Raw genomic sequence first — 27,863 nt, 5'->3', positions numbered from 1 at the left:
TGTGTAAAAAAACACCCCACGAGATTTGAAAGCCCAAAGGAGATCAGCAACTTCTGACCATCATTTTTATTAAGGCTTATTATTTCCCCCCGCTGCTATAGCCACTCCTCTCCAGTTGCACAACAGAAATCAAGAGTGACAATAGATGTGTGTGTGCTTGCGTTTGTGTGTAAACACACTGACTTTTTATACAGACTGCACAACTAATGAAAATGGCCACCGTCACCGTTCAAGGGTCTCATATGGAGAGTTACTTGGTTTTTGGAAGAGGAAACCTAGTTTCTGCAAGCTTCCCCCCCCCCCCGAAGGTCGGAAGTCAAATTAACCACCTCCTTTCTATAACCAAAAAAGCGCTATCGACCAGAAGACAGGGGAAATGAGGAACAAGAAGCCGCAGAGGCCTGAGCCCCCTGGAAAGTAGCAAAATAATGGAGCACAGTTAGATGGACACACAACTTTATATACAAATGACCTTTTTAAATTAGAGAAGCATATGGCTTTATTATCCTTTGATCGCTTTAGCTCTGGCACAATGCGCAACGCTGTAGCTGCATCAAGATTCTCTCCAAAGGCAGCAAGTCCTCTTCAGAACCTTGCAGTTTCCTTTTGCAAGGTCTCCCATCCTGGCACGACTCAAAGGAGATGGGGGGAAGCGTGTGGAGCAGCCACGGGTCTCCTCTGCTCCTTGGTTCCCCCCCCCAACAGCTCACTTTTGTTTTGTTTTTCATCCAAATTCCAGAGAAAGCGTCGTGAGAACGGTGTCAGAAGTGGACCCTCAGGATGTCGTGCGTGGCAACCAGCCTTTTGCAACTCATGCACAGTATCGATAAGGACTTCTGCTTCTCGGCCAGGCAAGAGCGGCACACCAGGTGGCCGCAAGGGAGCTGGTAAACGGGCTCCGTTTTGAAGTACACGGAGAAGGTCCGGGAGCAGGAAGAACACCCTTGGGCCGAGTCACTCCTACTGTGCTCTGCAAAAAAACAAAGGAGGAAGAAGCACACGTTAGTGCCCTTGGGGTCTCCCGGTCAGCGATACAAGCCCAAATAATGGGAATTCCCCCTCACTGTTGGAAAAACACCCTGGGGGCGAGCATGCAAGCCCCCAGAACTCCGAGCATCCTCCAGTATGCGCAGCTCTGGAGAAAGCATTCTCCCCTCATCTCCAGTGTGCTCGGCAACATAAACCACCTGGTATTATGCACACTAATCTTCTAGCTTACACAGCAAGAAGCTTGAAGCATCGTAGAGCTAATCTACTATTTACCGTATTTTTCGCTCTATAAGACACACCAGATCATAAGACACACCTAGTTTTTGGAGGAGGAAAACAAGAAAAAAAATATTCTGAATCACAGAAGCCAGAACAACAAGAGGGATCGCTGTGCAGCGAAAGCAGCAATCCCTCCGGCTGTTCTGGCTTCTGGGATAGCTGCACAGCCTGCATTCGCCCCATAAGACGCACACACATTTCCCCTTACTTTTTAGGAGGGAAAAAGTGAGTCTTATAGAGCAAAAAATACGGTATTTACACACTATGCACAGACAAAGGCATAATGGCATCTGTTCTCTCCAACTCGGAGAGAATAAACAGGACAAGTAAAACTGAAAGTACATTACAGTGGAAGCTCGGGTCGCGAACGTGATCCGTGCGGGATGCACGTTTGCAACCCGCAGTGGCACATCTGCGCACGCGCGGGTTGCGATTCGACGCTTCTGCGCATGCATGACCACCAAAACCCGGAAGTAATCTGTTCCGGAACTTCCAGGTTTTGGCGGATGCGTAACCCGAAAAAGCACAACCGGAAGTGGCTGTAACCTGAGGTATGACTTTACAGCGGAAGGAATAAGACTGTCTTCCATTTCTCACGCTCTTCTCAGACAGGCGTGTGATTTATAACAATCTCATCTGCAGCATCGGACTGCGTGAAATACCAACACTCACTGCAGACACCACCATGTAGAAGCCTAAGCACCTTTTGCAAGCCTTTGGCACTCTGGTCAACGTGAGTCGGGAAAGGGTGGGGAAGTTTGATGGAATATTATGCATTATTGTTACTGCATTTATATTCCCCCTTTTACTCCGGGGAGCTCAAAGATGGCATACATAGTCCCCCCCCCCCCTTCTCACTCCATCCCAACCAACAACCCTGTGAGGTACCGTATTTTTTGCTCTATAAGACTCACTTTTTCCCTCCTAAAAAGTAAGGGGAAATGTGTGTGCGTCTTATGGAGCGAATGCAAGCTGCGCAGCTATCCCAGAAGCCAGAACAGCAAGAGGGATCCCTGCTTTAGCTGCGCAGCGATCCCTCTTGCTGTTCTGGCTTCTGAGATTCAGAATATTTTTTTGTTTTTGTTTCCCTCCTCCAAAAACTAGGTGCGTCTTGTGGTCTGGTGCGTCTTATAGAGCGAAAAATACGGTAGGTTAGGCTGAGAGGCAGTGGCAGGCCCAAGGCGACCCAGCAAACTTCAGCACAGAGTGGGGATTCAAACCCTGATCTCTCCCAGGCTCTAAACACTACACCACCAGTCTGTTTTTCAATCTATTTTGCTATGGTCACCAGCCTCTGGGATGGAGGAAACTATCATCTCTGAATACAGCCTGACTCTTCTGAGACATGCACTCAGAACATAGGATCTGTATATATCAAGGAGAATGTCAACATGCATATTAGATAATAAAACCACTCAGAGGATTGATTGTTTCCCTGCCCTCCGAACTGAGAAGAACCTCCGAGGTCACCATTTCCTGGTTACCTTCCTTTAAATATATAAACATTACTTAAGGTCCCGCCCATTCGACCGCAAGTGCTCAGCAAATCTGCACAAGTGAATAAGCCAAATCTGCTTCCTGTCTTTTAAGGCACGCTAATCTTGCAGAGCACACATATCCTGGGTGGATGAGGTCCAGGGCTTCCTCTAACGGCTCTCTGATGCGGCTTCTCTTGGCAGGAGAAACACCACAACGTTGTGGAATTCATGGCCACAAGACGTGGCTGCGGCCACAATCTTGAGATGTTTCGCCCCTTCTCTCATAATACTAGAACTCAAGAACATGCCGTGCAGCAGAACGTTGGAAGGTTCAGGACAGGCAAAAGAAAGTTCTTTTTCCTGCAGTGTGTGGTTAAACTCACACCTGCAAGAGTGATGGCCACCAACCTAGATGGCTTTAAACGATTAGGCAAATTCATGAAGGGCTACCAATGGCTACTAGCCAGAATGGCTATGTTCTACCTCCACAGCTGGAGGCAGCCATGCTTCTGAATATCACTAGAAAAATGCAACCTGTGCTGCTGATAGAAGTAGTGCGACTCATGCAACACGTTGGCGATTAATATACAGAACAATAATTATACATACTTTATCAACCTTCTGAGAAAAATACAAAACATTAAACAAAGCCACAAAAACTGGCAAACTCCCCAGCCTAAAATGAACTTATAATGTCTGGTTTCAATAGATGTTTCAAATGCTTAACTCAGCCTTTTAGATAAGTTCATGAAGACACCAACAAAAGGTAAGTTCGGTGTTATTCACAATACCGAGAGATGCTAGTGGAGTTGTAGATAGATGTTAATAAAGTTGTAGACAATGAAGTTGTAGGCGGCAGGGTGCTGGCATTTTGCACCTGTTTTGCCCTGGCAGTCCAAGTAATCAAGAGGCCGCTGTTTGCCCCCCATGGGGCCCTTTCACTGGGGCTTGCAGGTAGCACACTCCCAAGATAGTTTTCCAGGCTTCTTCAGTGGTCTAATATCAAAGTCCTGATACACATATTGATATTCAATTTTACAGAGAATACTCTTTCTTGGCTTAAGCTTAAGAGACTGATTTGCTTAGCCATACGTATCAATATACGTCTCAAGACTTTGATAAAGTATGTATAATTGTTGTTCTGTATATTAATTGCCAACGTGTTGCATGCTTCTGAATATCAGCTGCTGGAAACTACAGGAGGCAAGGGGGCTGCTCTTGTGCTCAAATCCTGCTTGCCGGTTTCCCACAAGCAACTGTGTGGCCACCTTGAAGACCAGATGCTGGACTAGGGGTGCCACCGGCCTGATCCAGGAGGCTCTCCTTGCGTTCTTATGAAGCGATCACTTTCAGGCAGCATTTGAAGTTAGACCTGGGGCTGCAAGTTGCCCACCTGTGCAATCCACGTCTAGCTAGGCTGCTGGGCAGCCGAGGACTCTTTCTCACGCAGCAAGCATTAGGAGCGCTTTGCAAACCTTGCCTCCCACCACCCCTTTCCGAAAGAGGAAGGCAAGAACCGCCGTTCCCCAGGCCAGCAACCCTGCAGTGTCACGCTGCCTCTTTACCGTGTCCACTGCTCGCGTTCCACGGGCCAGGGCAGCCGCCGCCGGTGTGTGGTTGCTGCTGCCCTTTCGTCAAGCTAGCTGTGAACAGCGGCATGGAGCTGAGCGCCGAGTTCAAGGCGCTATCTAAACTGTCCGAAAGCCTCTGTTCGTGAGAAAGCAGATCTGCGGAGAGATTTGCAAAATCAACATCATCATCATCTGGAAATAGTCACTCTGGATTTACAAAGGGAGCAGGCAGCAAAACAATGGGCAATTCAGTCTTTCATGCTGTGCTGCAATAAAAAATTTAAAAAGCAAGTTTAAAAAATAAAAAGGAAGGATTCCAGTGCTCGTCTTCCTAGGATCCAGTGTTCTCTGTCTGCTAGCGCAGGGGGTCGATAAAAGGAGTTGCGCAGCAGAGGAGTCAAGGCAGAGACTCTCATCTGAATCCCCTCCTCTCCACCCTTCCAAACACATGCTCAATTAATGTTTTAAATCCTAATTAAGCATGTGGTCGACCAACACCCAAACCCCTTTTTGACAGCCCTGGATCACTCTGGGTGGAGCTGTCCCAGGTCAATACAGGCTGCCTTGACCCACTCAAGGAAAATCGCACATCGACCTGACCTATGTCCGGAGGTTGCGCACAGCCTAGCGATAAGGGGGGAAATGGGATGGACTCCTTATGAAGAAAAGAGTAATCACTTGTAATCAAGAAGCAGTGGAAGGAAGAGGGGAAAGTAAATAGATTTGGCAGAAAGTAACTGACTTGCCACTGCTCGAATGTGGCAACAAACTATGACTGTGGCGTATCACGAAGCTAACAAGCCACTGTGAGCTTTCGGTTGACGGACTTCCTCCTCTTCCTTGAGGCCAGAAGCTGAATAAAAAACAATAACCGCAGCTTGCTGTATCATCCAAACCCAACCTTAACTCGACCTTAACTACGGCTAGCTTGAAACAAGCCAACTTCAAACGGAAGTTCAAGATGCTGGCTTGTTTGACCACAACTCTAGCGATTTTTCATTAAGGAAAAGTGAAAGCTTCTCAACAGCTCCTTGCAGCTGAGTTGGAGGGTGTCAATGGGCACAAACCCAAGTCTTGTTGTTTTGAAACAGGAAGAAGAAGCCTGAAGACCATGAAGTTGTAATGAGCTTTGTGGCAAAATCACAAAGTTATTTATGCATGTTTTAAAAAACAAATTCTGAAAACGAAGCTAATCCTTTTTCTTTTTCTTTTTTAAAAAAAGGAGGATACACATTTTGTAACCTCATCTCTGAAACCAATGCATTTTTCCCAGGGGGTACTCAAGTGTGCACAGTACTGGCATCCTTTTTCGTTGTTGTTAAATAGTGCAGAACTGCAACAACTTGATGTACTGGCACCTATTTTTCTAGAAAAAAAGCACTGTCTGAAACCGTATTATTTTGGAAAGATGAGGGCACGTCCAGACTGTCGTTCTTTCCGAGTGGGATCCAATCACACGCCAGCAAATTTAGGGCATGAAATTGTACCTAATTAGTGCTCTTGGGCAACAAACCACCCCAAAATTGGACTTTTTGCAGTAAGGAAAGTGACAGGAAAAGGAACTGCAAAGTGTGAGATGACGTTTATTTTGCGTGGAAGGGAATTTGGGTCGACTTTAGAAAAAAGGATTTAAGAATGAGTACTGAGGTATAAATTTTGAGGTCTATAAGGTAAAATTGGTTTTTTAAAATTAATTACCGTAAGTATAAAAAGGTTAAAAATTGGGGACAAGAACTTGTTGAATTTACAATTTGAATTGGAATATAAGAAGGGGAGGTGCGGGGAAGTCAGGGAAATATGTTATAGAAAATAAGGATTTTAAACTGTATATGTTTTTAATTTTTCTTTTTCTTTTTTCTTTTTGGCTTTTTAAAATGGAAAATTCTTAATAAATATCTATTAAAAAAAAGAGAGAGATGACGTTTATTTTGATGCAAGGTCATCTCCCCACCATGCAAACAAATCAACAACAAACACGGTTGTCTGGGTGGGATGGTAAACAGAAAGGCAGGAGGCAATCCACAAGCTGACAGAGATGGCCAAAGCTGGGCAACAGAAAACCTGGGGTGGAATACAGCATTTTTACCTCCTGACCACTATAGGGACAAAAATGCTAAAATATTCGGTGGAGACTGCCCAGTTTTGCTTCTTATCTTTGAAACAATGGAGTCTAAAGACTCTTTTAGAGAGGTTCTCAGGTACTTTTAAGATCAGAATTCCCTATTGCCCAATGGAGACGTGCAGAATGAACAGGCCTGGAAATATCAAGGCTCAACAAAACAGAAAAGGAGGCAAACAGTAATGGAGGTCATAAAATTAACCAGCAAAAGAATGCAGCAGAGCCAAGAGGAAGGATGCATCCAAAACAGAAGACAGCTCCCTGTGAAAATGGCCTGGACATGATGCCACTCTGTCTTACAGCTGCAAGCGACAAAGGCGTAGCTTATTCCTGCTGCAGTAGTGCTTAATTTTCCAATGCTGAAAATGCTCCCATTTTGTTAATTCATTGGTAATAATCTATGGATGCCAACTGCAAATGCAACATTAGGAAAGCTGGACAGCTTCAAGGTTTTTAACTGTTATCTGCTAAATTAGATCGCTCTCCAGAGCAGTCTTTGTCAACCTGGCTCCCTCCAGATGTTTATTTATAAAAGCATTTCTGTGCTGCCTTATCATAATGGTGTACAACATCAACAACTTAAAATGCCATCCCAAACGATGCAAATGACCATTAAAGTGACTGGTTAATCAATTTAAACAGCTGCATGGGCCCATTGCCGGAATAATGTCCTCAAGAGATGTTTGAAACTCAAAAGGCAAGGATGCTGGCTGAACCTCACAGCAATATGAGACCAGCAGAATTGCATGCCTGACTCCCTAGGTGAAGCCAGCCAGGCCTGCACAACACTGGGGACAACAACGCCCCTCTGAATGTTCTTGGTGCTGGCAGGAGCAGATGGGACTTTAAACATCTGGAGAGCAGCAGGTTGGCAAAGGCTGCTCTAAGGAGCCAGAAAATTTCCTGATGCAAACTGAAAATTTATCCATGCAAATTGCCCCATGCAAAATATCCAATAATATAGTTTGCATAGGAAAGTCATTTCCCCCTCCTCCCACACCACTGCTCCCTATCCACTCGCCGTTCAAAGAGTCACATTATAGACCCGAACAGTCAAATAAAGCTTTTTTAAAAAAATAAAATAAAAGGAAAGGAAAAAAGAGGATTTGAATGAAGCAGCGCCAGCAATCCAGGTTGTTCGCCAACAGACTCCTTCTGCATATTAAGAGGACAGAGGAGTACCTGTTGAGCAGTCCATCTGGGAGGAGTTGGCATCGCAATCGGTTTTCATTTTTTTAGCACGGGACTCAGAGGTAGACGTGGTAACAAGGTTTGTCGTGGGGAAATGGAAGGGCTCCGTGCTGCTGCGTTGGCCGCCCGGCTTCTGCTCTACGAGGTCCATTTTCCTTTTGAGGGAAGACATGGCTATGGAGGAAGCTACCACCGTCCCCGTGGCCTGAGCCCTCCCCAGGAGGCGAGTGCTGGGAATGCTGTGCTGGAGCAGGAAGTGGTCTATCCTCGCCTTGAGAGAGGGGTGGGGCAGGGGCTGCGAGTGCTGGCTGAAGGCCACCCCCGTGAAGGGGTCACTGGGCACTCTCCCCCAGGACGCCTCGCTCCGGTTGCACTTCTCCAGCGTGCTCTGATCGATCACTTTGCCCGAGGGCAGCAGCATGGGGAGAGTCATTACCTCCAGGGTGATCGGGTCCAGGAACTCCTCGGGAATGTCCGGGATGGCGTCCATCAGCTTCTGCTCCTGGCTGTCCGGGTTGCCAAAGGGCGCCAGGTCGCTCTCCATTGGCGACGGGAGGCCGGCAGCCTGCCCTCCGAAGCCTTGAACGGCCCGCAGCACGTCGTCCACCACCTCGTGGGGGCAGGATTTGGCCGGCTGGCCCCAAACCTCCACTTTCTTGATGCAAGGGAGACCGCCACCAGCCACATGGGTGATGCAGATCTTCAGGTGCGAGACACAGCTCAGGGAGCTCGGGCCTTTGTTCCACAGTTCCAGAGACGCCGAGCCAGGGAAGGAGAAGAGAGTGTCCATCTGCTGATGGAATGGAAGCCTCGGCCGGAAGCCTCGGTGGCTGAAGGTCACTTTGCTTTGATTCTTCAGCACCGCTTTGCCCACCAGCGTGAAAGCTTCCTTGTCCAACGGGGGCTGAGCATCCAGACCTGAGAAGGGAGAATCCGAACTGCTCCAAGAGGCTTTGCTGGGTGAGGTAGATGTGAAAATATCCAGCCCAGTAATGTTCTGATAGCCACCGGAGGAGACGTCTATATTAATCCGGAAGATTTCTACGTTGAAGGGGAAAGAGAGAGTCACGTGGACCGGGGGCTTGATGAAGTATTCGCAGCGGAAGCCTCGGTTGCGTTTGGCAAGGTCTTCTGAGACCAGGTTTTCTACTTCGTATCCGTCAGCGGAGATCTACAGGTAGAGAAGAAGAAGAGTTTGGATTTGATATCCTGCTTTATCACTACCCGAAGGAATCTCAAAACGGTCAACATTCTCCTTTCCCTTCCTCCCCCACAAGAAACACTCTGTGAGGTGAGTGGGGCTGAGAGACTTCAGAGAAGTGTGACTAGCCCAAGGTCACCCAGCAGCTGCATGTGGAGGAGCGGAGACGTGAACCCGGTTCCCCAGATTACGAGACTACCACTCTTAACCACTACACCACACTGGCTCTCAAAGAAAAGGACTGACAATCTTTTCCACAGTCTTTGCATGCCACGCCGGCGTAACAACACAGAAAGAGACTGGAATCCTGTAGCAGCAACAAAAAAGGACTCGCCCTCAATGAAAGCTCCCATGGATTTCAACAGGAGAGTTAAAGCACATGCTTAAAATTCTCCGATTGAAATAACTGGGAGTGGAACATTTAACTTTCTTTACCGCATGCCCCTAATCTCTCCAGCTTTTTATCGTGGCTGACTGGCTTGAGTTACACAGACGCACTTTGCACCCCACCGAAAGAAGAAAACGTTAAAGCGGGGGGCATCTGTTTCAAAAGAACCTCTCATCACCCTGCTACCTTATTCTAAATCTGCAAGACCCCCTCCTCACAGCCCATCTTAAATATCCCAAGCAGATACACTCGTACAACCTTCTCTTGAAAAGCTGGAGGAGGAAAAGCGTGCAAGGAGCCCTCTTGGATCAGATCAAAGGCCTCTCTGCTCCAGCATCCTTCATCCTTCTCCTCACAGTGGCTGGTCTCCAGGTAGCCCTCAACCTCTGGTGGTGTTCAGAGGAAGACTCTCTCCAAGCCTGAAGGTCCCACCACAGGGCAGCTTTGGTTTTTCCTCCAGTACGAAAACATATGCCTACAAGAGAGTTCAACTGACCAAGCTGTAAAGTAGCAAGGCCACACTGACCTGTCTTGCTAGTACTCTAGTTTCTGATCTTCCATTATGATGTCACTTCCCTGGCCAGTGACTTGCAACAGGAGGCGGTCCAGCCAAATTCATGCTTTTTTTAAGCTCCACCAGAGACAAATACAGTATCTGAGCCAGCTATAGTTGGGTCTATTTCTCCTTCAGGCTTTTGCTGAGCTACTGGTTTTATTAGGGGTGGGGGAACAGCTGTCTGATCATGATTGCAGGGCCAAGGTGGACCTACCAGTCCAAGCCGAAAGTGGCAAGCTGGAAGAATCTAGTTTTTGTTTGCAGGGTGATGCTGGTGCAGTGACAGGATTACAGAACCCAACCACCTGCTGCTTGATTAGGCGGGTAACATTGCACAAACTGATCTGCTGCAGACGTTGACAACCCTGGGTGTCACTAAGTCACATTTTCTCAGAAAGGATATGCATGAGCAGCAGGGGCAGCAGCAGGAAGCCTCCATGCATAAGCAGTGTCAATTTAGTTCTGCAACCAGACGCTGAGTCAAAGCACTCCTTGATCTCTAGAATGTTAACTCCTTTGGCCCTGAGATGCTGCGCCAAGTCTTCACCCTCTGTTTTCTTAACCTGGAGCAAGGTGGGGTTTTTTTTTGGGGGGGGAGTACCTTGTTGCAGTGAATTCTTGGCTTGAATTGTGGGAGGCAAACATTTATCACCATCTTTGTGGCTCAAGGTGGAAACCAGCTCCCCAATCTTCAACTTGGCTCTAAAATAAAGCACACAAAAGTTTTTTTAATAACTAAATAACTAATAACTAAATAACTGTGGTGAACAAGTGATGTGACAGAAATTGGTGCTTTGATGATAACATTTGTTTTGGTGTTTTGAAGATTGCATTACAGCACAGTAATGTTGTGTTTTAACAAAGTGATGCCCAGGCCTAAATAGGGCTTTCCAGGCCTTGGAAGATTGACTCACCAAGCCAAGGTTGCAGTCACCGAAACGGAATGTCTAGTTGCCATTTTGGACGGCTCTAAAGTCCTATTTTTCAAATGATTGACTGGCTGTGATTGATTAAACATCTGGCTTGTTCAGAAGACAACCTTGAGCCAGGTTAAGAACTCTGAGAACTTATGGACTATATGGAACTGGCGGAAATGACTGGCAGAATCCGAGACCAGGGAGAAGGGTCGGTGGAAGAAGATTGGAAGAAATTTAAAGATTACTTACAGAAATATTGTAAAATTAATGAATGTTAGAATGATGTTGGATAGAAATTAAGTGGTTTCCAGCTGTAATGCTTTAAGGGAATATGAAAAAAGGGTTATAAATAGGTAAAAATTTAATGCTATTATTTTTAAGATTAAGATTAGGATAATTAAAGAGGGTAAGGATTTGCTGATTCAACAGATGGAAGTGGAATACAAAAAAGGGAGGTATGAGGAGGTCTGGGAAACAAGCTAAAGGAAAATAAGTAATGGAAAATTTGTGGTTTTTTTTAAAACTATTTTTATTTTGTATTTTTGGTGTTTTTTTGTTTATATTTTTTTGTTGTTATACTTTAAAAAATCTTAATAAATATCTTATAAAAAAAAAGAACTCTGAGAACTTAAAGAGAAGAAAAGTCATTTGATCCAGGGACAGTCCACACACACATATATAGGCTTATTTCCGACCTCTTTTTCTTAATGGCTGCTGCTCCTGCTTAGGCTGCATGGAAAAAGCATTTTGGTCCCAGAAATTCATTCTGATTGTGCAGACAAAATATAAGATAGAATTCTACAGGACGTGGTATTAGTGTGTGAAAACAGTCCAGATCCAGTGATCCCCAGGCATCCACTTCCAGATGACGTTGTCAGGAGCCATCCAGGCACCCAGGCATCTTCATTTGGTCTCAAGTGGCCGAAAGCAAGGTGCAAAATGTGCCTGGTGCCCTGCTAATTTTGAACACTGCACACCCCTTACTATCCTGGAGCGTTTGGGCAGCTTGGCATGTGTCCTTGGACTCTGTTAATGCCTCTTGCTTGTCTGGATGAAAGACAGAGGTGTGTGTTTGTGTGTGTATATAAAAACCAGCTAACTGTACCATAATATTTACGTTCATTGCTGCAGCCACAACTGTATGTGCCCCCAAACCCAGAAAGGGAATAAGGCTCTTGGAATAAGGTTCCCCCACGCTGGATGTAGTGCATGAAAAACTGATGTAGCTAGCATCCACCGTACTACAATATGGTTACCAGATTTTTTTTTCAATGAATCCGGGGACACTTTTTTTTTTTTGAAGCTGAGTAGCAACAGGGAGTCAGTAGTGGGGATGGTGAGGCAAAAGACCCTGGGCCCAAGCACACGTATAGTCTATAAAGGTGCCAAGCTCTTCTTTCGCACCCTGTGAAACATAAATGCACAGAGGTTTTTTTTAAAAAAACTGTGCAATGGCTCTGTCTGGCTTCAGGAGCTGCTCGCTGCCGTGGCACAGGAAAAATGGCGGGCGCCACAGCAGCGAGCAGCTCCTGAAGCCAGACAGAGCCAACTGCGCTAACAGGCTGGCTCCAGGCTGCGGAGGCTGCCGCTGCCACGTTTCCCAGGGACAGATTTGCAAATCTGGGGACATTCCGGGGACAGAATTTGTCCAGTGACAGATGTGCAACTCCAGGGACGTCTGGTAACCCTATACTACAGCTCTGCTTCTATCATATCAGCTCAAGCAGGATGGATGAAAAGATGGTCCTTGGATGTGAGAGCAGAACCTGCAGTCACGGCCAGGGTTGATGACCAGCATCCCTCTCCTTGGGAAACAGAAGAGCCAGTGTGGCGTAATGGTTGGAGTGTTGGACTAAGACATGGGAGACCAGGGTTCAAATCCCCAGTCAGCCCCGAAGATCACTGGGTGACCTTGGGCCAGTCACAGCCAGAATTCTACAGGATGCATTGCAGGTGTGTGGAAACAGTCAAGATCCAAGGTCCCCAGGCATGCACCTGCAGATGTTTGAGACGTCAGGCACCATTCCTGGTGCCCAGGCATCTTCCCTTGGTTGCAAGTGGCCAATAGCCAGATGCGAAATGTGCCTGGCTAATTTTGAACACTGCTTTCAGCTTGGTATCCCTTTGAGTTTTGTCAACACCCTCCCTCGTTTAGCTCAGCAATAACTCCCAATATACATTTAAATGAAAAGGTCTTTGAGACGGATATCTAATCCATGATTATGTTGACACTGAAAAGGCTTGGTTAGTTCCCTCCTCAAGCACGAAGCCTGCCTACTGGCAACATCTTCCGATTCCCTTCAACAAGCAGAATCTTATCTGTTTGGGAAGGGGGAATCCAGGACAGCAAAGGCTGAGTGCTGACAGAAAGGTAGTAGGTCTAGCACAGTAGATCTCAAAGGGTGAGGCAGGAGAGGATGGCAAGCAAAGTGGAAGATTCAAGGACAATCAAAGAAACATTTAAACACTCTAGTGTAGTTTGGTTCACTGGCTGTCGTGCAGAAGTTTTAGATTGGGTATTGGAACTGAAGAACAAATTAAGAGTTTTTGGAACAAGAAGGGAACCCTTTGTAGCACCAACTGAATGAAAAGGACTAGTGTGCAAGGCTGGCGTACTTGGTCAATATCTTTACTCAGCTGAATGAGCTCAATGCCAGTATGCAAGCCCACAATGACAATATCCTCGCAGCTACAGACAAAACAAGCTGCATTAAGAAAAAAAAAAGCTTCAGCAACATACCCTGAAAATGTTCCCGCAGGTAAAAAAGACAATGAATTACATGGCCTCGTACAGGAACATCTTGCAAGAAAAGATTGACCATTACTTCCCATCATCTGCAGAAAATTTAGACTGGGTTAGAGACACCTTTGCAAATTGCAGCTGTTCAGGACTGACATTGAATGAGGAGGAAATGGCCTGCATTTTAAGTGTTTGTACCTTGAAAATGAAAGACAAGAGTATGCTACTGGACTCTTTTTGGATATACAGCCAGAAACCATATCCACACCTCTCTTCAAGAGCATGGGCTATTGTTCTGCAGTTCTCCATGACATACTGCTGTGAACAGGGATATGACAAGTAAAGAAAGATCGGAAAAGAGAAAGGCTTCTTTGTGTTGATGAGATGAGTGTCTGTCTCAAATTAGACCTAATATGAATGAGATTACCTGGCAAAAACAATCTCACACCCCTCATGGAGTTTGTATACCTGCTTAATGAACATATGTAAGAGGCTCATTTATAATTATATTTTGGAAATGATTCACATTCTTATTTAGCTGGATTGCTTTATACTTTCTGGATGTCCCATGATCGTATTATAAAGCAGTTGTGCTCTATGTTATGAATCAGGCACTGGTAGTTGTTGTTTCTTTTTTGTTTTCCAATGTATTTATTATCAACTAAAAAATTGGTGTAGCGCAAGGAAATTTTTATTCTGAAGGTTTGGCCCAGAGAAAAAAGTTTTGAGAACCACTGGTCTAGCAGGATGCAAGGGGTGCTACGCTCAGCTTCATGTTGTCATGGAAGGCCAAAACTAGATTTTATTCTACTTGTGCTGTCATAAATTCCCACCCCTCACTTAGCCAATGGGAGCATCTCCCCTGGCCCCAAAGTGGTGGAATTTTCGTGGGGATCTCATCTGGGAAGGGAATGGTTAGAGCGACCTTGCCTCCCTGGGAACTGCACTCCCGGTGAACAATGCTCCTTCACTCACACCATTATTAAAAAGAAATAAAAGCTGTGCGTATTGAAGAGCTGACCAAAGACCCAGCTAGTCCACCTGTTCTCACAGCAGCCAGCCAGATGCCTGTAGGAAGCCAGCAGGCAGGTTCCTAGCCACACAGTTAAGAATGATGTCTACTTTGACTCCGAGTGCTGCAGCAATTCTTAACCTCCTAAAGGTTTTCCAAGGAAGGTATCCCAGAAATCTAACAAGTTGAGGTCATGCAGCAGGTGTTGCTTGTACCGTCCTATTGCGGGAGCGATGATGGCTGAGGAAAGGTCCCTAAGGTGGGAGTGCAGAAGCAGGTATAGAGATGGAAAGGCATTCATTCCACTAGCCCACAGATGAGATGCTTTGAGGGGAACAGGGTGGTGCAACAAGCCTTTCCTCTCCATTATGAGGCTCCCCAAAAGGACCCTTGCTGTCTCAAATTCGTCTTATGCCTGCTGATGCCCATTTTCTCCTTTGAGTGAAAATTCCTTGTGTGGTGTTCTACCAAATTCTTGCTTGTCACCCAGCTCTACATCCTACCCCTCTCCCCCAAAACCCAGTTTATCTTAGGAACTTAGCCACAAAAGTCAAGCGAAGCGCAAGAAACATTTCGTTTTCAGCCAAGCCTATGTTGTAGCAGACCACATTGGCCTTGCCAACTAGCCGAAAAGATATTCTTTTTTAAAGAAAGCTTGTGTGAGCAAACATACCTGCATTGCCATTTGTGGCACATCAAAAGCTGTTTAAGGGTCAGGGGCTTCCATTTTACAAAAGCTTCCTTGCTTGGATGAGATTCATACTTGCCAAAGTAGAGTAGCTATTGACAGCACTACCCCGGGCTGTCCAGCAAGCTACATCACTACCACATTTCTGCATTTGAGAATTATGCCCCTTTGACAAGAAAGCATTCAGCTTACGGAGCCAGATGAGAATATGTATGGAACTTGGAAACAGCTATAGGTCACAGCCCAATTTTAGCTTAAAAGTAGAACGCTGCTGCCTGTGCCCCTGCCAAAAAAATAATAATCTGAGACTTTCTAAACCCTACAAGCCTTGACAGAGGGAAGCATGCAATGCTATAGGGATGTTGACAAAAAAATATATCATGAAAAACCCCTTTCAAAAACTATATGCCACCTGTAAAGCAAAGGCAAGGCAATAAATCCCATGCCACAGAAAAACTGCATATGAATAGCAGTGGCTCTTAACATTATTTGCCTATATTTCTGCAATTAATTCCTTATTAATCACTGTTTTGTGCACTCAAGATCAATAAATGTGGATTAATCCATTCAAAGTATGTTCCAGTCATTCATTTGGAACAGCAGAAAAACCCACCCAAGACCTCCACCCAGGAATTCTAAACAAGAAGGTGATTAGTAATAAAGGATGGTGGAAACCTATCACATTTATGTGAACATTCCATATTACCCACAATGCCTTTCCTAGAATCATAGAATTGTAGAGCTGGAAGGGACTCCAAGTGCCATCTAGTCACAGCTAAAGAATCTCTGGCAGATGGCCACCTAAGCTCAGTTCAAAAATTTCCAACAAAGGAGAGCCTCTTCTAGAAGAGATTGTGAAAAACAAAATACACAGTTTAAAATGCCAAGCACTTTACAGCATCACTCTCGCTCGCATTTCTCCTAGCCCACCCGGTTATGTAGGCAAAGCTAATTCTCATTTTGCAGATGGAGAATAAGACTCATTTAGAGTGATAAGTGAGCTGGGGATTACATCTAGACATTACCACTGGACTGCATTGGTACCATTAACGCTTGAAGAGCTTTCCCCGCTCCCTGTTCACTTTCAAAGAAGCTAGCTGTCACTCCAGGGAGGAAAAAGAGCACATATAAAATTCTATTAGAATAAACATTTTATTTACAGGATAATCACTGCGAGAGACATTCGCAAGCTAGGGACCATTTCAGGGGTATGTTGCCATTCCTAAGAATACTGAAGCACAGACCCTGCAAAGAGATGCTGGCAACCGAGCAGCTTCGAAAAGGTACATTATATGGCAGTGCTAAACTACCTAGCTACATTGCCCAAGACCAAGAGCATCAGTGTGTGAGGAAACTTTTCAGAATTTTGGTTCTGAAAACCTGCAGACAGGTCACTGACTACCTATGTCATCTAAAGCGCCAAACACTTTGTGGTGCAAATAGCTCAGCTTTTCCGACCGGCTACGCCTGAGCAAAGGCAGCCACTCCCAGAAGGGCAGTTCTACCACTACGTATCCCATTTGACGGAGTTGCCTCCTTTTCAAACTGTGGAACCCCAGAAGACGTTTGGTGCTGTAGCAGTAGTGGTTCTTGCCAGACACCTGGACGGCTAGTTTCACATCCTGCCCTTGCAGCTCATTCAACCGAGGGGCTGGAGCTTCGCACGAAGAGGCCTTGGGTTTGGTTAAAGCATTCAAGATGGCGCCCGTCAGTGGAACTCCGTTCGAAAACGTAAAATGATCCCAAGTGGGCGGGGGCGGATCCTGTGGCAATGCTGCTGCTGCTCTGTTTGGGGTAGACGTTTCTATCTTGCTTTCAGTATTATTCACGGGGGATTGGCGACTAGGCCTACTGTTTAAAAGCTGACTCATCAAGTCATCTGTAAGAGAAACTCCACTTTCATTCAGTTCCAATTTTACAACTGCCTGAGAGTTAAACGGCAACGGCTTTCGGTCAGAGTCAAAACGAATCTCCAAATCAACAGATCTGGTATGAGGCAAGAGCATGTGACTTTTGACATACTGGGGCCCACCCAACATCTCCCCCAGTAGAGACAGAGCTTCAGTAGATTCCGGCTTCGTTAAAATATCCTTCTTGGCAACGTTCCACAGCATCTCTGCTACCTCTTGCCTAAGCCGCGGCTCAAGGCGATGGCCTGTGTAACTGGGGCATTCAATCTCCACTGTGCCATCCAGAGTGAACAAGTCCTTGCTAAGGTCAAATTCACTCTTGCTGATTAATTCTGCAAACTCAGGACCCAAAGCATAGTCTATCAAGTCGTTCGGGAACCGTTCTGCAAATGCCAGAGCTAACAAAAAGGTGAGGAAATGCTCCGGGAATTTCTGGATTTCATGCATCTTTGCGCGCATCTCTTCCTCGAGGCTGGCATAAAGCTCCTCTGCATTGGGGGGCTCGTAGTTCAAGCATCCAAATGACCACAAGAATTTGGCAATATCTTTGCTCCGGCAATAAGAAACTCTGGAAGGCAAAGAGGCAGCAACAGCGTTCATAATCCTTTCATCCAGATAATGCAAAGCTGAACAGGCAAGGGTGATGTGCATGACACCTTGAACGCCTATAGTTGGTATCATGGGAGGAACAACATTCCCAAGCTGATTCATAAAGTCAAGATGAATAACATGAGTGTAGCGGTACATCTTGAGGACATTCACCAAGGCAAAAGAGCTCATGTCTGACATACGGGCAGAGACTCTATCTCCAATTTTCCGCATGGTATGTTCTGAAAGACCGTTGTGTGACTTGAAGAACCCTAAGCAAATGGCACCCACTTCCTCTAGATTGAGAGAGTCCAACTGTTTTAACACCAAGAAGTCCAATTTCTTCATTAACTCTTCAGGGGCTTTACGGCCTTCACCTATGATGTAGACCAGCTGGACCAAGTGGGGCAAAGAGAGTTCTTTCCAACGCACGTTGACACAGCTCAGCATGCTCTCCAAGTACTGGGGGACGCTGCGGCCTAAGCAGCGCCACAGGTCAGCCACCATCAGCTGCTGGTCTAGCGTCATGTCCCAGACCCGGCGGCAGCACTCTGCTTCGTACACATTCAACATAGAGTGGGAGGGTGGGATGGCCAGGCAGACAAATGCTTCTAAAACCATCATGAGCTCGGAAATATCAAAGAGCTGGACCTTCTCAATTCCATAGCGGCACAGCACAGAAAACCTTGGATTGGACTTCATGCTTACTTGTTGTTCCACTGGCAAGCAGCTCAGCTTGAAGAAATACTCTGCGATTGCTCTTGGTTTCAGGCTACTTTTCAACACAGCGATTTTTTGCAATATCCGGTCACGTTCTTCCATGGAAATGGGCTGAGGGAACTCGTCTCGGTTGTAGCACAGAGATCTGTATTCGGGCCTTTGCTTCTGGAACAGCCTGATATCTTCCTTAGGGTCATAAGCCTCCACGTCAGCTGCTTCCCCGTTGTCTTTCACGGGGTCCAGTTTAGTCGGCTGCTCCAAAGAAGGTTGGATGGGCCGAGTGTGATTGCCTTCCAAATCCAGCAGTGTGTTCTGCGTGCTCGAAAGCTTCCGCGAGCAGGTAATGTTGCAGGCATTCTGTAACGGTTTGGCACTAATCCTGGGACAGTCACTTTCTAGCGAACCCTCCTCCAAACTTCTCGAGGCTTCCTCACGAGATATGGCTTTGGTTCCTGGGTAGGCGGACGGATTAAAAGATACCCGGTATTCTGCAGGTTTCCACAGTTTGAGCATGGTGGCGGGTTTAGAGCTCTCTCCCGCCTCTTTGGTGGGCTGGCCGCCTTCTTCTGCCTTTCGGAAGAATACTGTCTTGCCCCCAGCCTTGCTTGTAGTAGAAAACGCAGCTGCCCTGCAAGGCTGCCCTGCAAATCTTCGGCATATTATCCTCGTAGCCATGGTCACAATTACCAGGTCAGAAATGGTCCCAGGTACTGAAAAAAGGGCAGATGAAGAATGAGTGGCTTTCATCCGTCACGATGGCTTCTCTTTTTCTTTTTTAAAAAGACTTAACCGTTTAACACTATAGTAAGACATGCCCTGAAAGGCAGCTTTTACCCAGCACTTCAAACAATCTCAGCACATGGATATCCACCAGAAAGTTGACTATACTCAGCAATAATCCTGCTCCATCCTCTCACGCAACCAAGGTATTCTGCAAAGTGAAGGACAGGTCCCTTAATTTAAGAGATTAGGTGCTCGGTTACTACAGGAATCTCTATCAGGACTAGAATATGCTATGAATGGTATCCATACATTAGTGAATGTCTATGCAGATAATACCCTATGTTAACTTCAAATATTTAAGGTTTGTGCAAATCTTTAGTATGAAAGAAGCAGCAACCCCCCTTAGCAGTATGCGGCCTACAGTGGTTCTCAAACATTTTACAGAAGAAATTCACAAATAGCATTTAAACAAAGATTTAGGACACACCAGTTGGGGTCCATTCCCGACTATAAAGTAACAACTCTTTGTGCTGCCTTTATCCTGCCTTTGCAAGCTTGAATGACTAGTGTGATCAAACGTCCCACATCCACTATCAGCGGCCGAAGCTGTTGCTGGCTGAAGTGGAAATGGATCCAACCCAAAGTCTTAAAAAGTGCAAGAAGCAGGGCTGTGATGTTCAGACTTCTGACTGACTAATCAAATGCCCTGGTTAATTGTTTTCAAGCGGAAGTCCTTAGAAAAAGCACTATCAAAAGCATTCTCACTCCCTTGCAGGACTATTGTTTTTATTCTTTTTTTATATGCTTGATGAACCAACTGAGATTTTTTTAGCTGGTGACAACTATAGTTGAAAGCTCTTTATAACTGCCAAATAGCACCCCAACCCTCAAGTCCAATGAGGACATTTCAAATGTTTCAGGTCTTTGGAAGATAATGGTACTGGAGACATGCTGGCCCCAGAAAACGAGAAATAAATGATAGTTCAAAATGCCTTTTTTAAAACAGGATCACTCAGGCATCTAGAAGCTGTGAACTTTGAAGCCTTATCTGGCTGTTCTTTAGGCACAGATGCTCAACACAAGATGTAAAAAAATGGAAGAAGGAAGTTCTTGAACGCTCTACCATGGCTGAGGGCTACCTGAATGCCCCATGCACAATGGGCCTGCTGATTCAGTAACAGTCCATATGGCTTTGGCAAGAGAAGATGGCTTTGGATTTATGCCTGAAGAACCACTTACATTCAGCAACATCCAGCTTTCAAACAAAATGGCAGTTTGATTTTGAATGTACAGTGGTACCTCGTTGAGCGTCCAGGATCCATTCTGGAGTCCTGGACGCTCGACAAAAGAGACGCTTGACAGAGTGTCGCTGTGCGCGTGGAGCGTTTTTGCGCTTCAGCGAATGTGCAAAGCAGCAAACCCGGAAGTAACCCGTTCCAGTACTTCTGGGATTGCCATGAACGTCCGCCAAAATGGACGATCAAGAGGGTGGATGTTCACGGAGGTATGACTGTATTTCCAATGAATTCGTATTGCTCTGGAAGCAGCAAAGACCAGAGGCTTTCAGCACATCTGTATGTCTGCTACACAATGACAGCGTGAGATGTCACTGGTTTGGTTCAGACATAATCTGGTTCAAACTATGATTCTAGCAAGCCAGAAAATCCATATGTAGAAAGAGGAAGAATAGGGAGGTGGAAACATGATGTCTGAGTTAAGTCCAAAGGATTTTGCTTAGCGTTAAGCACAACTTAAAACTACTATGCAACGTTGATTTCAAATGCTAAACCACAGAGTTGATGCAGTGTAACTGATGGTAAGGAAAGTAAGCCAAAAAATTGGATTTGGTGTTTAAAAGGTTTTCAGTTAGCACTCCAGGAACTGCCACCACTTCCCAGAAGGCAGTTTTGTCAAAGTCAAGGCAGTGAAAAAGACCCCCACCCCCAGCCAGCAAAACCACCATTAACTCTCTTCTGTGTCTAATCTGCTTACACAGAGGGTTACTTAGAATCAAAAGCATGGTGAAATAACTTAACAGACGCCAAAGTTTAGATGTAGTACTATAACTAAATTTATGGTGTGACCATACTTGGAATACTGTTTACCACATCTCAAAAAACATAGTGGAGGCCTGGAAAAAACAGTAACCAAAATTTTCACTGGCCTGGCACAACTCTCCTTTGAGGAAATATTACAAACATTTGAGACTATTTAGTGTAGAACAGGCATATGGAAAGTCCATTTTGGGGGTGTAATCCAGCCCACCAGTTGGTTTAATATCTGGCCCCTATGGCAGTCTATCTCCTGGGGTAAAATCCTAAAAAAAGCTCAACGAGCCCAATCCTAAATAAAAGGTCAACAACATTGGTTGGCCCTCACACATGTTCACTTCATCAAATCTGGCCCTCTTTGAAAAAAGTTTGGACACCCCTGGCATAGAAGAAATGTGAAAAGAGCATGGAAAAAATGTGGAGTAGAGAGATATTTCCCCCCCTTCCCCACTCTTGATATAATACTAAAACCCAACGAGGTTATCCAATGAAGATGAATGGTGGGAGATTCAGGACAACAAAGTAGTATTTTAACTGTACAGTGTTTAGCTAATCTGCTGAATTTGCTTCCCCAAAATGTGAACGATGTGTCAGAGTGGGGAAATAATAGCTATAGAATCATATAATTGTAGAGTTGGAAGGGATCCCGAGGGTCATCGAGTCGAACCCCTGGCCATTCAGGAATCTCAACTAAAGCATACATGACAGATGGCAATCCAACCTCTGCTTAAAAAGCCTTAAGGAAGGAGAGGCCACCACCTTCCACCCCATGGTCGAACAGGTCTTACTGTCAGAAATTTCTTCCTCATGTTGAGTCGGAATCTCCTTTCTTGTAACTTGAAGCCACTGGTATGCGTCCTACCTTCCAGTGCAGGAGAAAACAAGTTTGCTCCATCTTCCATGTGTCAACCCTTTACATATTTGAAGATGGCTATCATCTCCTCTCAATCTCTTCTGGAGACAGTACTCCAGGTGTGGTCTGGCCAAGGAAGAGTAGAGAGGTACTATTACTTCCATTGATCTGGACACTAAACCTCTGTTGATGCAGCCTAGAATAGCATTAGCTGCTGCATCACACTGTTGACTAGGATTAAGCTTGTGGTCTAAGTTAAGTAGTAGCAGGGTTGGTCACAACTGATTTCAAGAACCCTTGGTGGAACTATTACAGCTGCCCACCCACCTCAGGACAAATTAGGCTAGGAACCAAATGATCCACATGAGGATAGAGGCAGCTTATTTAGCTGACATATCAGGAGAGAGACTACTGGTACACCTAGCCCAGTACTGCCCATCTTAAACGACCAGCAGTTCCCCAGGGTGGGATACAGAAGATGGTTCTCAACACTTACTACAGGCTTCCTCAACCTCGGACCTTCAGATGTTTTGAGACTACAATTCCCATCATCCCTGACCACTGGTCCTGCTAGCTAGGGATCATGGGAGTTGTAGGCCAAAAACATCTGGAGGGCCAAGCTTGAGGAAGCCTGACTTACTACCTGATCCTTTTAAATTGAGATCACAGCAACCATGAAAACCCTATGATCTACCACTGTGTTAAGCTCCTCCCCAAGCAAACAAAACCCTGATGAATTGCAAAGTAGAACACCGTATTTTTGCATTGGCCTGAAATTCTCTTTACACTCTTGTTTTACAAAATATAGATAGCCTGAGATGCCAATCTGAAGGCTGATGAAGAGAAGAGAGGTTCCTTAAACCATTGCTCTCCAGCCCATTTCCTCATCAAAATTAAGCTCTCGAAGCGGCCCTTTCTCTGAGGAAAGGAATACATACAGATTTTCTGTAAAGCAAATAAAATAAATTCTGTTTCAAAAACTAGCAGAACCACACAATATGTTGTTCTGTCAGTAGTAATTGATCATAGATGAGAAGAAAAGTCTGTTGCTGCCACCTGGTGTTGAGAAAGTGGAGCCACCACAGAACCAGAAAAAAAGAAAGGCCCAGAGCTTACAATTTTATTTTATTTTTTGGAAAACTGCTCAGATTTCTAGCCCATAATGCAGTGGGCAAAAGCAAAACATGTCAGAACAGTATGCCTGTAATACGTAGGCAGGACTAATTGATTGGCTTCTTTTTCCTGCATTGATACAAGAAGTTGCTGGGCTGGTGGGGAGGAAATAAGTGAATTGAGAGTAGGGAGGCATAACTGTTAAGAGAGTACAGAGAAAACGGGGCTTCTAGTGCCTTTTTAGGGTGGCTCATGCACATCTAGGCAAGTTGAATCAAAGTGCAAAACATGCAGAAAAGACTGCAGCCTGCAGTGGAAATGGGTTAAAAGACACCTGCCCGTATTCTGTGCTAGAGGGCCCCATGTAGTTTCTATAGAAGGACCACTGTGCAGTGGAATGACTCATGGTTTCAGTTGTATCTACACGAATGCACAGAGTATAGAAAACAAGTAAGATGAATTGGAGCTTTTAAAACAGGATGGCAGATATGACCATGTAGGCTTTACTAAAACCTGGTGGGATGAGACTCGTGACTGAAATTGCAAAATCTGTTCAAAAGGAATACATCAAACAGAAAAGGAGAAGTGGCAGCATTATAAGTAAAGGATGTTTACACTTGTGAAGAGATGCATGACTTGGGGCATGAAAGACAGATTGAGAGTATATGGGTAAAAACTGTAGGAGAGGGAAACAACAGTGACCTTACTGAAGGTGTCTGCTATAGACCAGTGTTTCCCAACCGCTGTTCCGCGGCACACTAGTGTGCCGTGGAACTTTGCCTTGTGTTCCGTGGAGGCGGGTGAGTCGGGCGGTGAGAGGCGGGGCGGCGGCGGCGAGCACACGCGGGGCGGCGAGCGAGCGAGCTCCCACATCCCATCGCCGCTCGCTACTGGGGAATCCCATCTCAGCCCCCCGCGAGAGCAGGGGAATCCCATCCGGCCACGCCTCCTGGCTGGCTGGAGGGGGCGTGGCTTGCCCTTTTTAGGGCCGGAGGGGAGGGGGCTCGCCCTCTCTTCTCCGGCTAGCCCCATCGCCGCTCGCTACATCCTATCGCCGCTCGGCGAGCACACGCGGGGCGGCGAGCGAGCGAGCTTCCACATCCGACGGCACCAAGCAGGGGCCCTTGGCCGTGCCGGTGCCCACCGTGCCCGCCTCCGCCCAGGAGGGCGGCAAGCAGCCACCGCCACCACCACCCCCGCCGCTGCCCGGCAACCGCGCCGCCGCCCCCGGCTCCCCACGGCGGGTGATCGTGCAGGCTTCGACAGGCGAGCTGCGAGCTCGGCGGGCAGCGCCTCCGTCTGCAGCGCCCGCCTCGCGGCTCTCATTCCCTGCCCCTGCCAAAGCTTGGAGGTTCCCCCCCCCCCAAAGCTTGGAGGTTCCCCGGCAAGGGGGAGGGGAAAAAATTAAAAACTTTCACTTTCGTGACGTCACGGGGCTGTAATGGTGGTGTGCCGCGAGATTTTTTTTCATTAAACAGGTGTGCCGTTGCCCAAAAAAGGTTGGGAAACACTGCTATAGACTTCCATGACAGACTTGGGTGATGCCCTCCTACAGAGAAGATTACAAAATATTCAAAAAGGAGTCATGGGAGATTTCAACTATTCCAATATCTGGTGGAAGACACGTTTACTGTTAAGTGGATTTGTAGCTGGTTGACCAACCGAGTGCTCACTAACAGTTCCTCACCATCCTGGGAAAAAGTGACAAGTGGGGTGCCACAGGGTTCTATCAGAGTTTCACTGTTGTTCAACATCTTTATAAACTATTTGGATGAAGGTATTCAGCGGATGCTCATCAAATTTGCAGGTGACACAAAACTGTGTCCAGTTCTGAACATCACAATTTAAGGAGGATATTGATAAGCTGGAACGTGTGTAGAGAAGGGCAACCAATATTATCAAGGGTCTGGAAACCAAGCCTTATGAGGAACAGTTGAGAGAGCTGGGTATGTATAGCCTGTAAAAATGGAGACTGAGAAGAGACATGACAGCCATCTTTAAATATGCAAAAGGTTGACACATAGAAGATGGAGCAAACTTGTTTCCTCCCACTCAGGAGGGTAGTACCCGTACCAATCAATGGCTTCAAGTTACAAAAAAGGAGATTCCAACTCAAGATCAGGAAGAACTTTCTGACAGTAAGAGCTGTTTGACAGTGGAACAGACTCCCAGTAGAGGTGACTCTCCTTCTCTAGAAGTTTTTAAGCAGAGGTTGGATTACCATTTGTCACGTATGATTTAGTTGAGATTCCAGCAGTATAGGTGGTTGGACTAGATAATCCTTGGCATCCCTTCCAACTCTACAACTATATGATTTCCAAGAAAGAGGAATTTATCACCTTCTGTATGCATTCAGTTTGTTTGTCCTTGCCTGTGATGTATTAAGAGATGATATATACCCAAAATAATTCAGTTCACCTTGTGTGCCTTGTCTTATTTAGCTTATAAAAGTTCAGTCTGTGTATTTTATGTATAGTGCCTCATTTACAGAAAACCATTGGAAATGTCATTACTACTAATTTATTATAACAGAGGGAAAACATATGCACAGGCCCCAAAGGGAATGTTAGGCATTCTTTATAATCATATTACACCATGCACAAGAAATCTGCAGGTGCCTGGTGTCTCGACATGTGATAGTTGCCACTGCAGTGCTGCTCTGCAAATGTCACCCCCGAAAAAGGCAGAATACACATGGCAGAATATCAAGGCCTCCTCGGTTGGCCTTTCTCTTCCTGAGACCTAAGAGGCGGCTGCTGAGCAGACAATCCTGGGCTGCTAGATGATGGGCTGATTCACACGCTAATCCATAATGGTAGCATTAAGAAAAGTGCCTGCTGTGCAAACTGCATGTGGCTCACTCCACTGAGAACGTAAGAAAAGCCGCGCAGGATCAGGCCAATGGCCCATTTAGCCCAGCATCCTGTCCTCAGGGTGGACAACCAGGTTCCTCTTCTGGGAAACCTGCAAGTGGGACCCGAGCAGGAGAGAAACACTCTCCTCTCCTGTGGCCTCTGGCAGCCGCCATTCAGAAGCATCACAGCTTCTGACTGCAGAGGGCAGGGCATAGCCATCGTGGCTAGGAGCCATTCATAGCCCCTGGGGCTCCCTGCAGGTGTTTCCACAGACACGAATTTGCTACCAATTTACCCTGAATTATTATTTTAAGAAAAATCAGCCTTTGGCCCCTCCCTGAAGGCTAAATTGGTATCAATGAAAGTCTGGACGTGCCAGCAGAGAGATGGGGGGGAGGCACCTGGGGTCTATGACGCAAACGGGGGGCGTGGTAAGTGGGGGGAAGAGTACCGGCCAGATTACGTCACTCCCAGACGATGACGTGTTCCCCAGGGTCCTATAACGTAGAGCCGTGGGCGGGGGCTGAGGAGAGGCGACTGTGACGTGCCGCGCAGGGGCTCCAAGCATCGCCCCTCCCCCCTCGAGCGCGTCACCCTCCCCCCGCTTTGTATGGTGGGGGGGTGTATTTATTTTCGAGAGGGCCGGGCCCCCCTCAGGACACCGACAGCGCCTCCTCCTCCTCCTCGGCCTGCCCTTCACTCACCGGGAACGGCGCTGCCTCCGTCCTCGTCCTCCTTCTCCTTCCTCCGCTGCCGCCGGGTCTGGCCCCTGTCAGGCAAGCCGCCTCTTTCCCCGCCCTGCGCGACCTCTCTCCTCAGGAGCGCTTCCGGTGCCTCCCGCTTCGGCCGCGCACTTCCGGGAGAGGCCCTACGGCAAGCGGGTGGGCTCAACTGCCTTCGCTAGCTTGACGTTAAGTACTGGAGGTGAGGCAGTGGAGGGAGGGGGGAAAAAAGTCAGCATCCGCGCAGGCGCGCCGAGAGAAAAGTTCGGTTCTGCGCACGCGCCCGGGTGCCTCTCCGGTGTGCGCATGCTCCAGCACGAGGAAAGGGGCGTGTAAAAAAAACTGCTGCCGCCGCGCAGGCGCAAGAGGGCGCCGTCGCCCCGGCTGTTGCTAGGGGAGAGCGCGGTCGGCGTCGTCAAGAGGCGCTTCCGAGACAGGCCCGAAGCGCCATGGGGCCGGTTCAGACTGCGGCTTCCCCAGCGGCGCGGCTTCCCGTTACTTCTTTGGGTTGCGTGACTTCCTCCCCTCCCTTCCTGTACAGGCCAAAGCCGAATGGTGACTGAGGCCGCTTCCTGGGGAGGGAGTCTCACTGAGGTCTATGGAGGCCATTGGTCGTCGCGGGGGGAGGGGGGATTTATTTATTTCCTGTTGTTGTTGTTTATTCGTTTAGTCATGTCCTACTCTTCGTGACCCCCTGGACCAGAGCACGCCAGGCACTCCTGTCTTCCACTGTGAAGGGAAATTCTGCTTCTCCACATAACTGTGGCATTATGGGAAGTTTTGCTTATAAGCTTTTCTCTGCTTCTGCACACACTGTACAACCTGTTCCAAAGACCAAGACATTCCCTCATTTCCCTAGACTGCTCAGTTCATCTTAAGTTCATGAAAAACACTATGACCTGTACTTAATGCACAGCTGACCACATCTACGGAATTCAATTATTATATTCTTTCATGTTATGATCAATCATTAGTAATTGTTTTAGTCATGCTATATCAATCTTTAGTTATAATTTAATTAGGAGGTTTCATGCCTGTCTAGTTCCAGCTCCGTTTCCCAGCCTTTAATCTATCGGTGATTAATGTTCACATGTAATTCCCGTATTGTACTTATGTTAACCAATCAGCAACAAGTTGCTTTGTGTTTGTATCAACCAATCAGCCACAAGCACACCTGTGGCAATGTTTGTAATAAAAG

General features: G+C 46.6%; 1 protein-coding gene across 7 annotated transcripts; it reads right to left on the bottom strand.

Annotated features, from left to right (window-relative positions):
* Positions 1–473: 473 nt before the first annotated feature.
* On the bottom strand, positions 474–26,907 carry LOC310685773 (RING finger protein 37-like). Of its 7 annotated transcripts, none has more exons than XM_083458683.1 (7): positions 26,648–26,861; positions 21,985–22,101; positions 13,431–13,525; positions 10,375–10,475; positions 7,620–8,799; positions 4,313–4,474; positions 474–970 (listed from the first exon to the last, which is right to left on the bottom strand). In XM_083458683.1, the coding sequence occupies exons 4-7, from the start codon at positions 10,426–10,428 to the stop codon at positions 762–764; spliced, it is 1,605 nt and encodes a 534-aa protein (XP_083314809.1). In that variant the 5' UTR covers positions 10,429–10,475; positions 13,431–13,525; positions 21,985–22,101; positions 26,648–26,861; the 3' UTR covers positions 474–761. The 7 variants fall into 7 exon arrangements, with proteins under 7 accessions (XP_083314809.1, XP_083314810.1, XP_083314811.1 ...); XM_083458684.1 differs by lacking the exons at positions 21,985–22,101; positions 26,648–26,861 and adding exons at positions 13,629–14,126; positions 15,323–17,058; XM_083458685.1 differs by lacking the exon at positions 13,431–13,525.
* Between the last annotated feature and the right edge of the window lie 956 nt (positions 26,908–27,863).

Source organism: Podarcis liolepis (assembly GCF_965112155.1).
Source record: "Podarcis liolepis genome assembly, chromosome: 9".
Lineage (NCBI taxonomy): Eukaryota > Metazoa > Chordata > Lepidosauria > Squamata > Lacertidae > Podarcis > Podarcis liolepis.
Note: the sequence above shows the minus strand (reverse complement) of the source record. Positions and strands in the feature narration are given on the sequence as shown.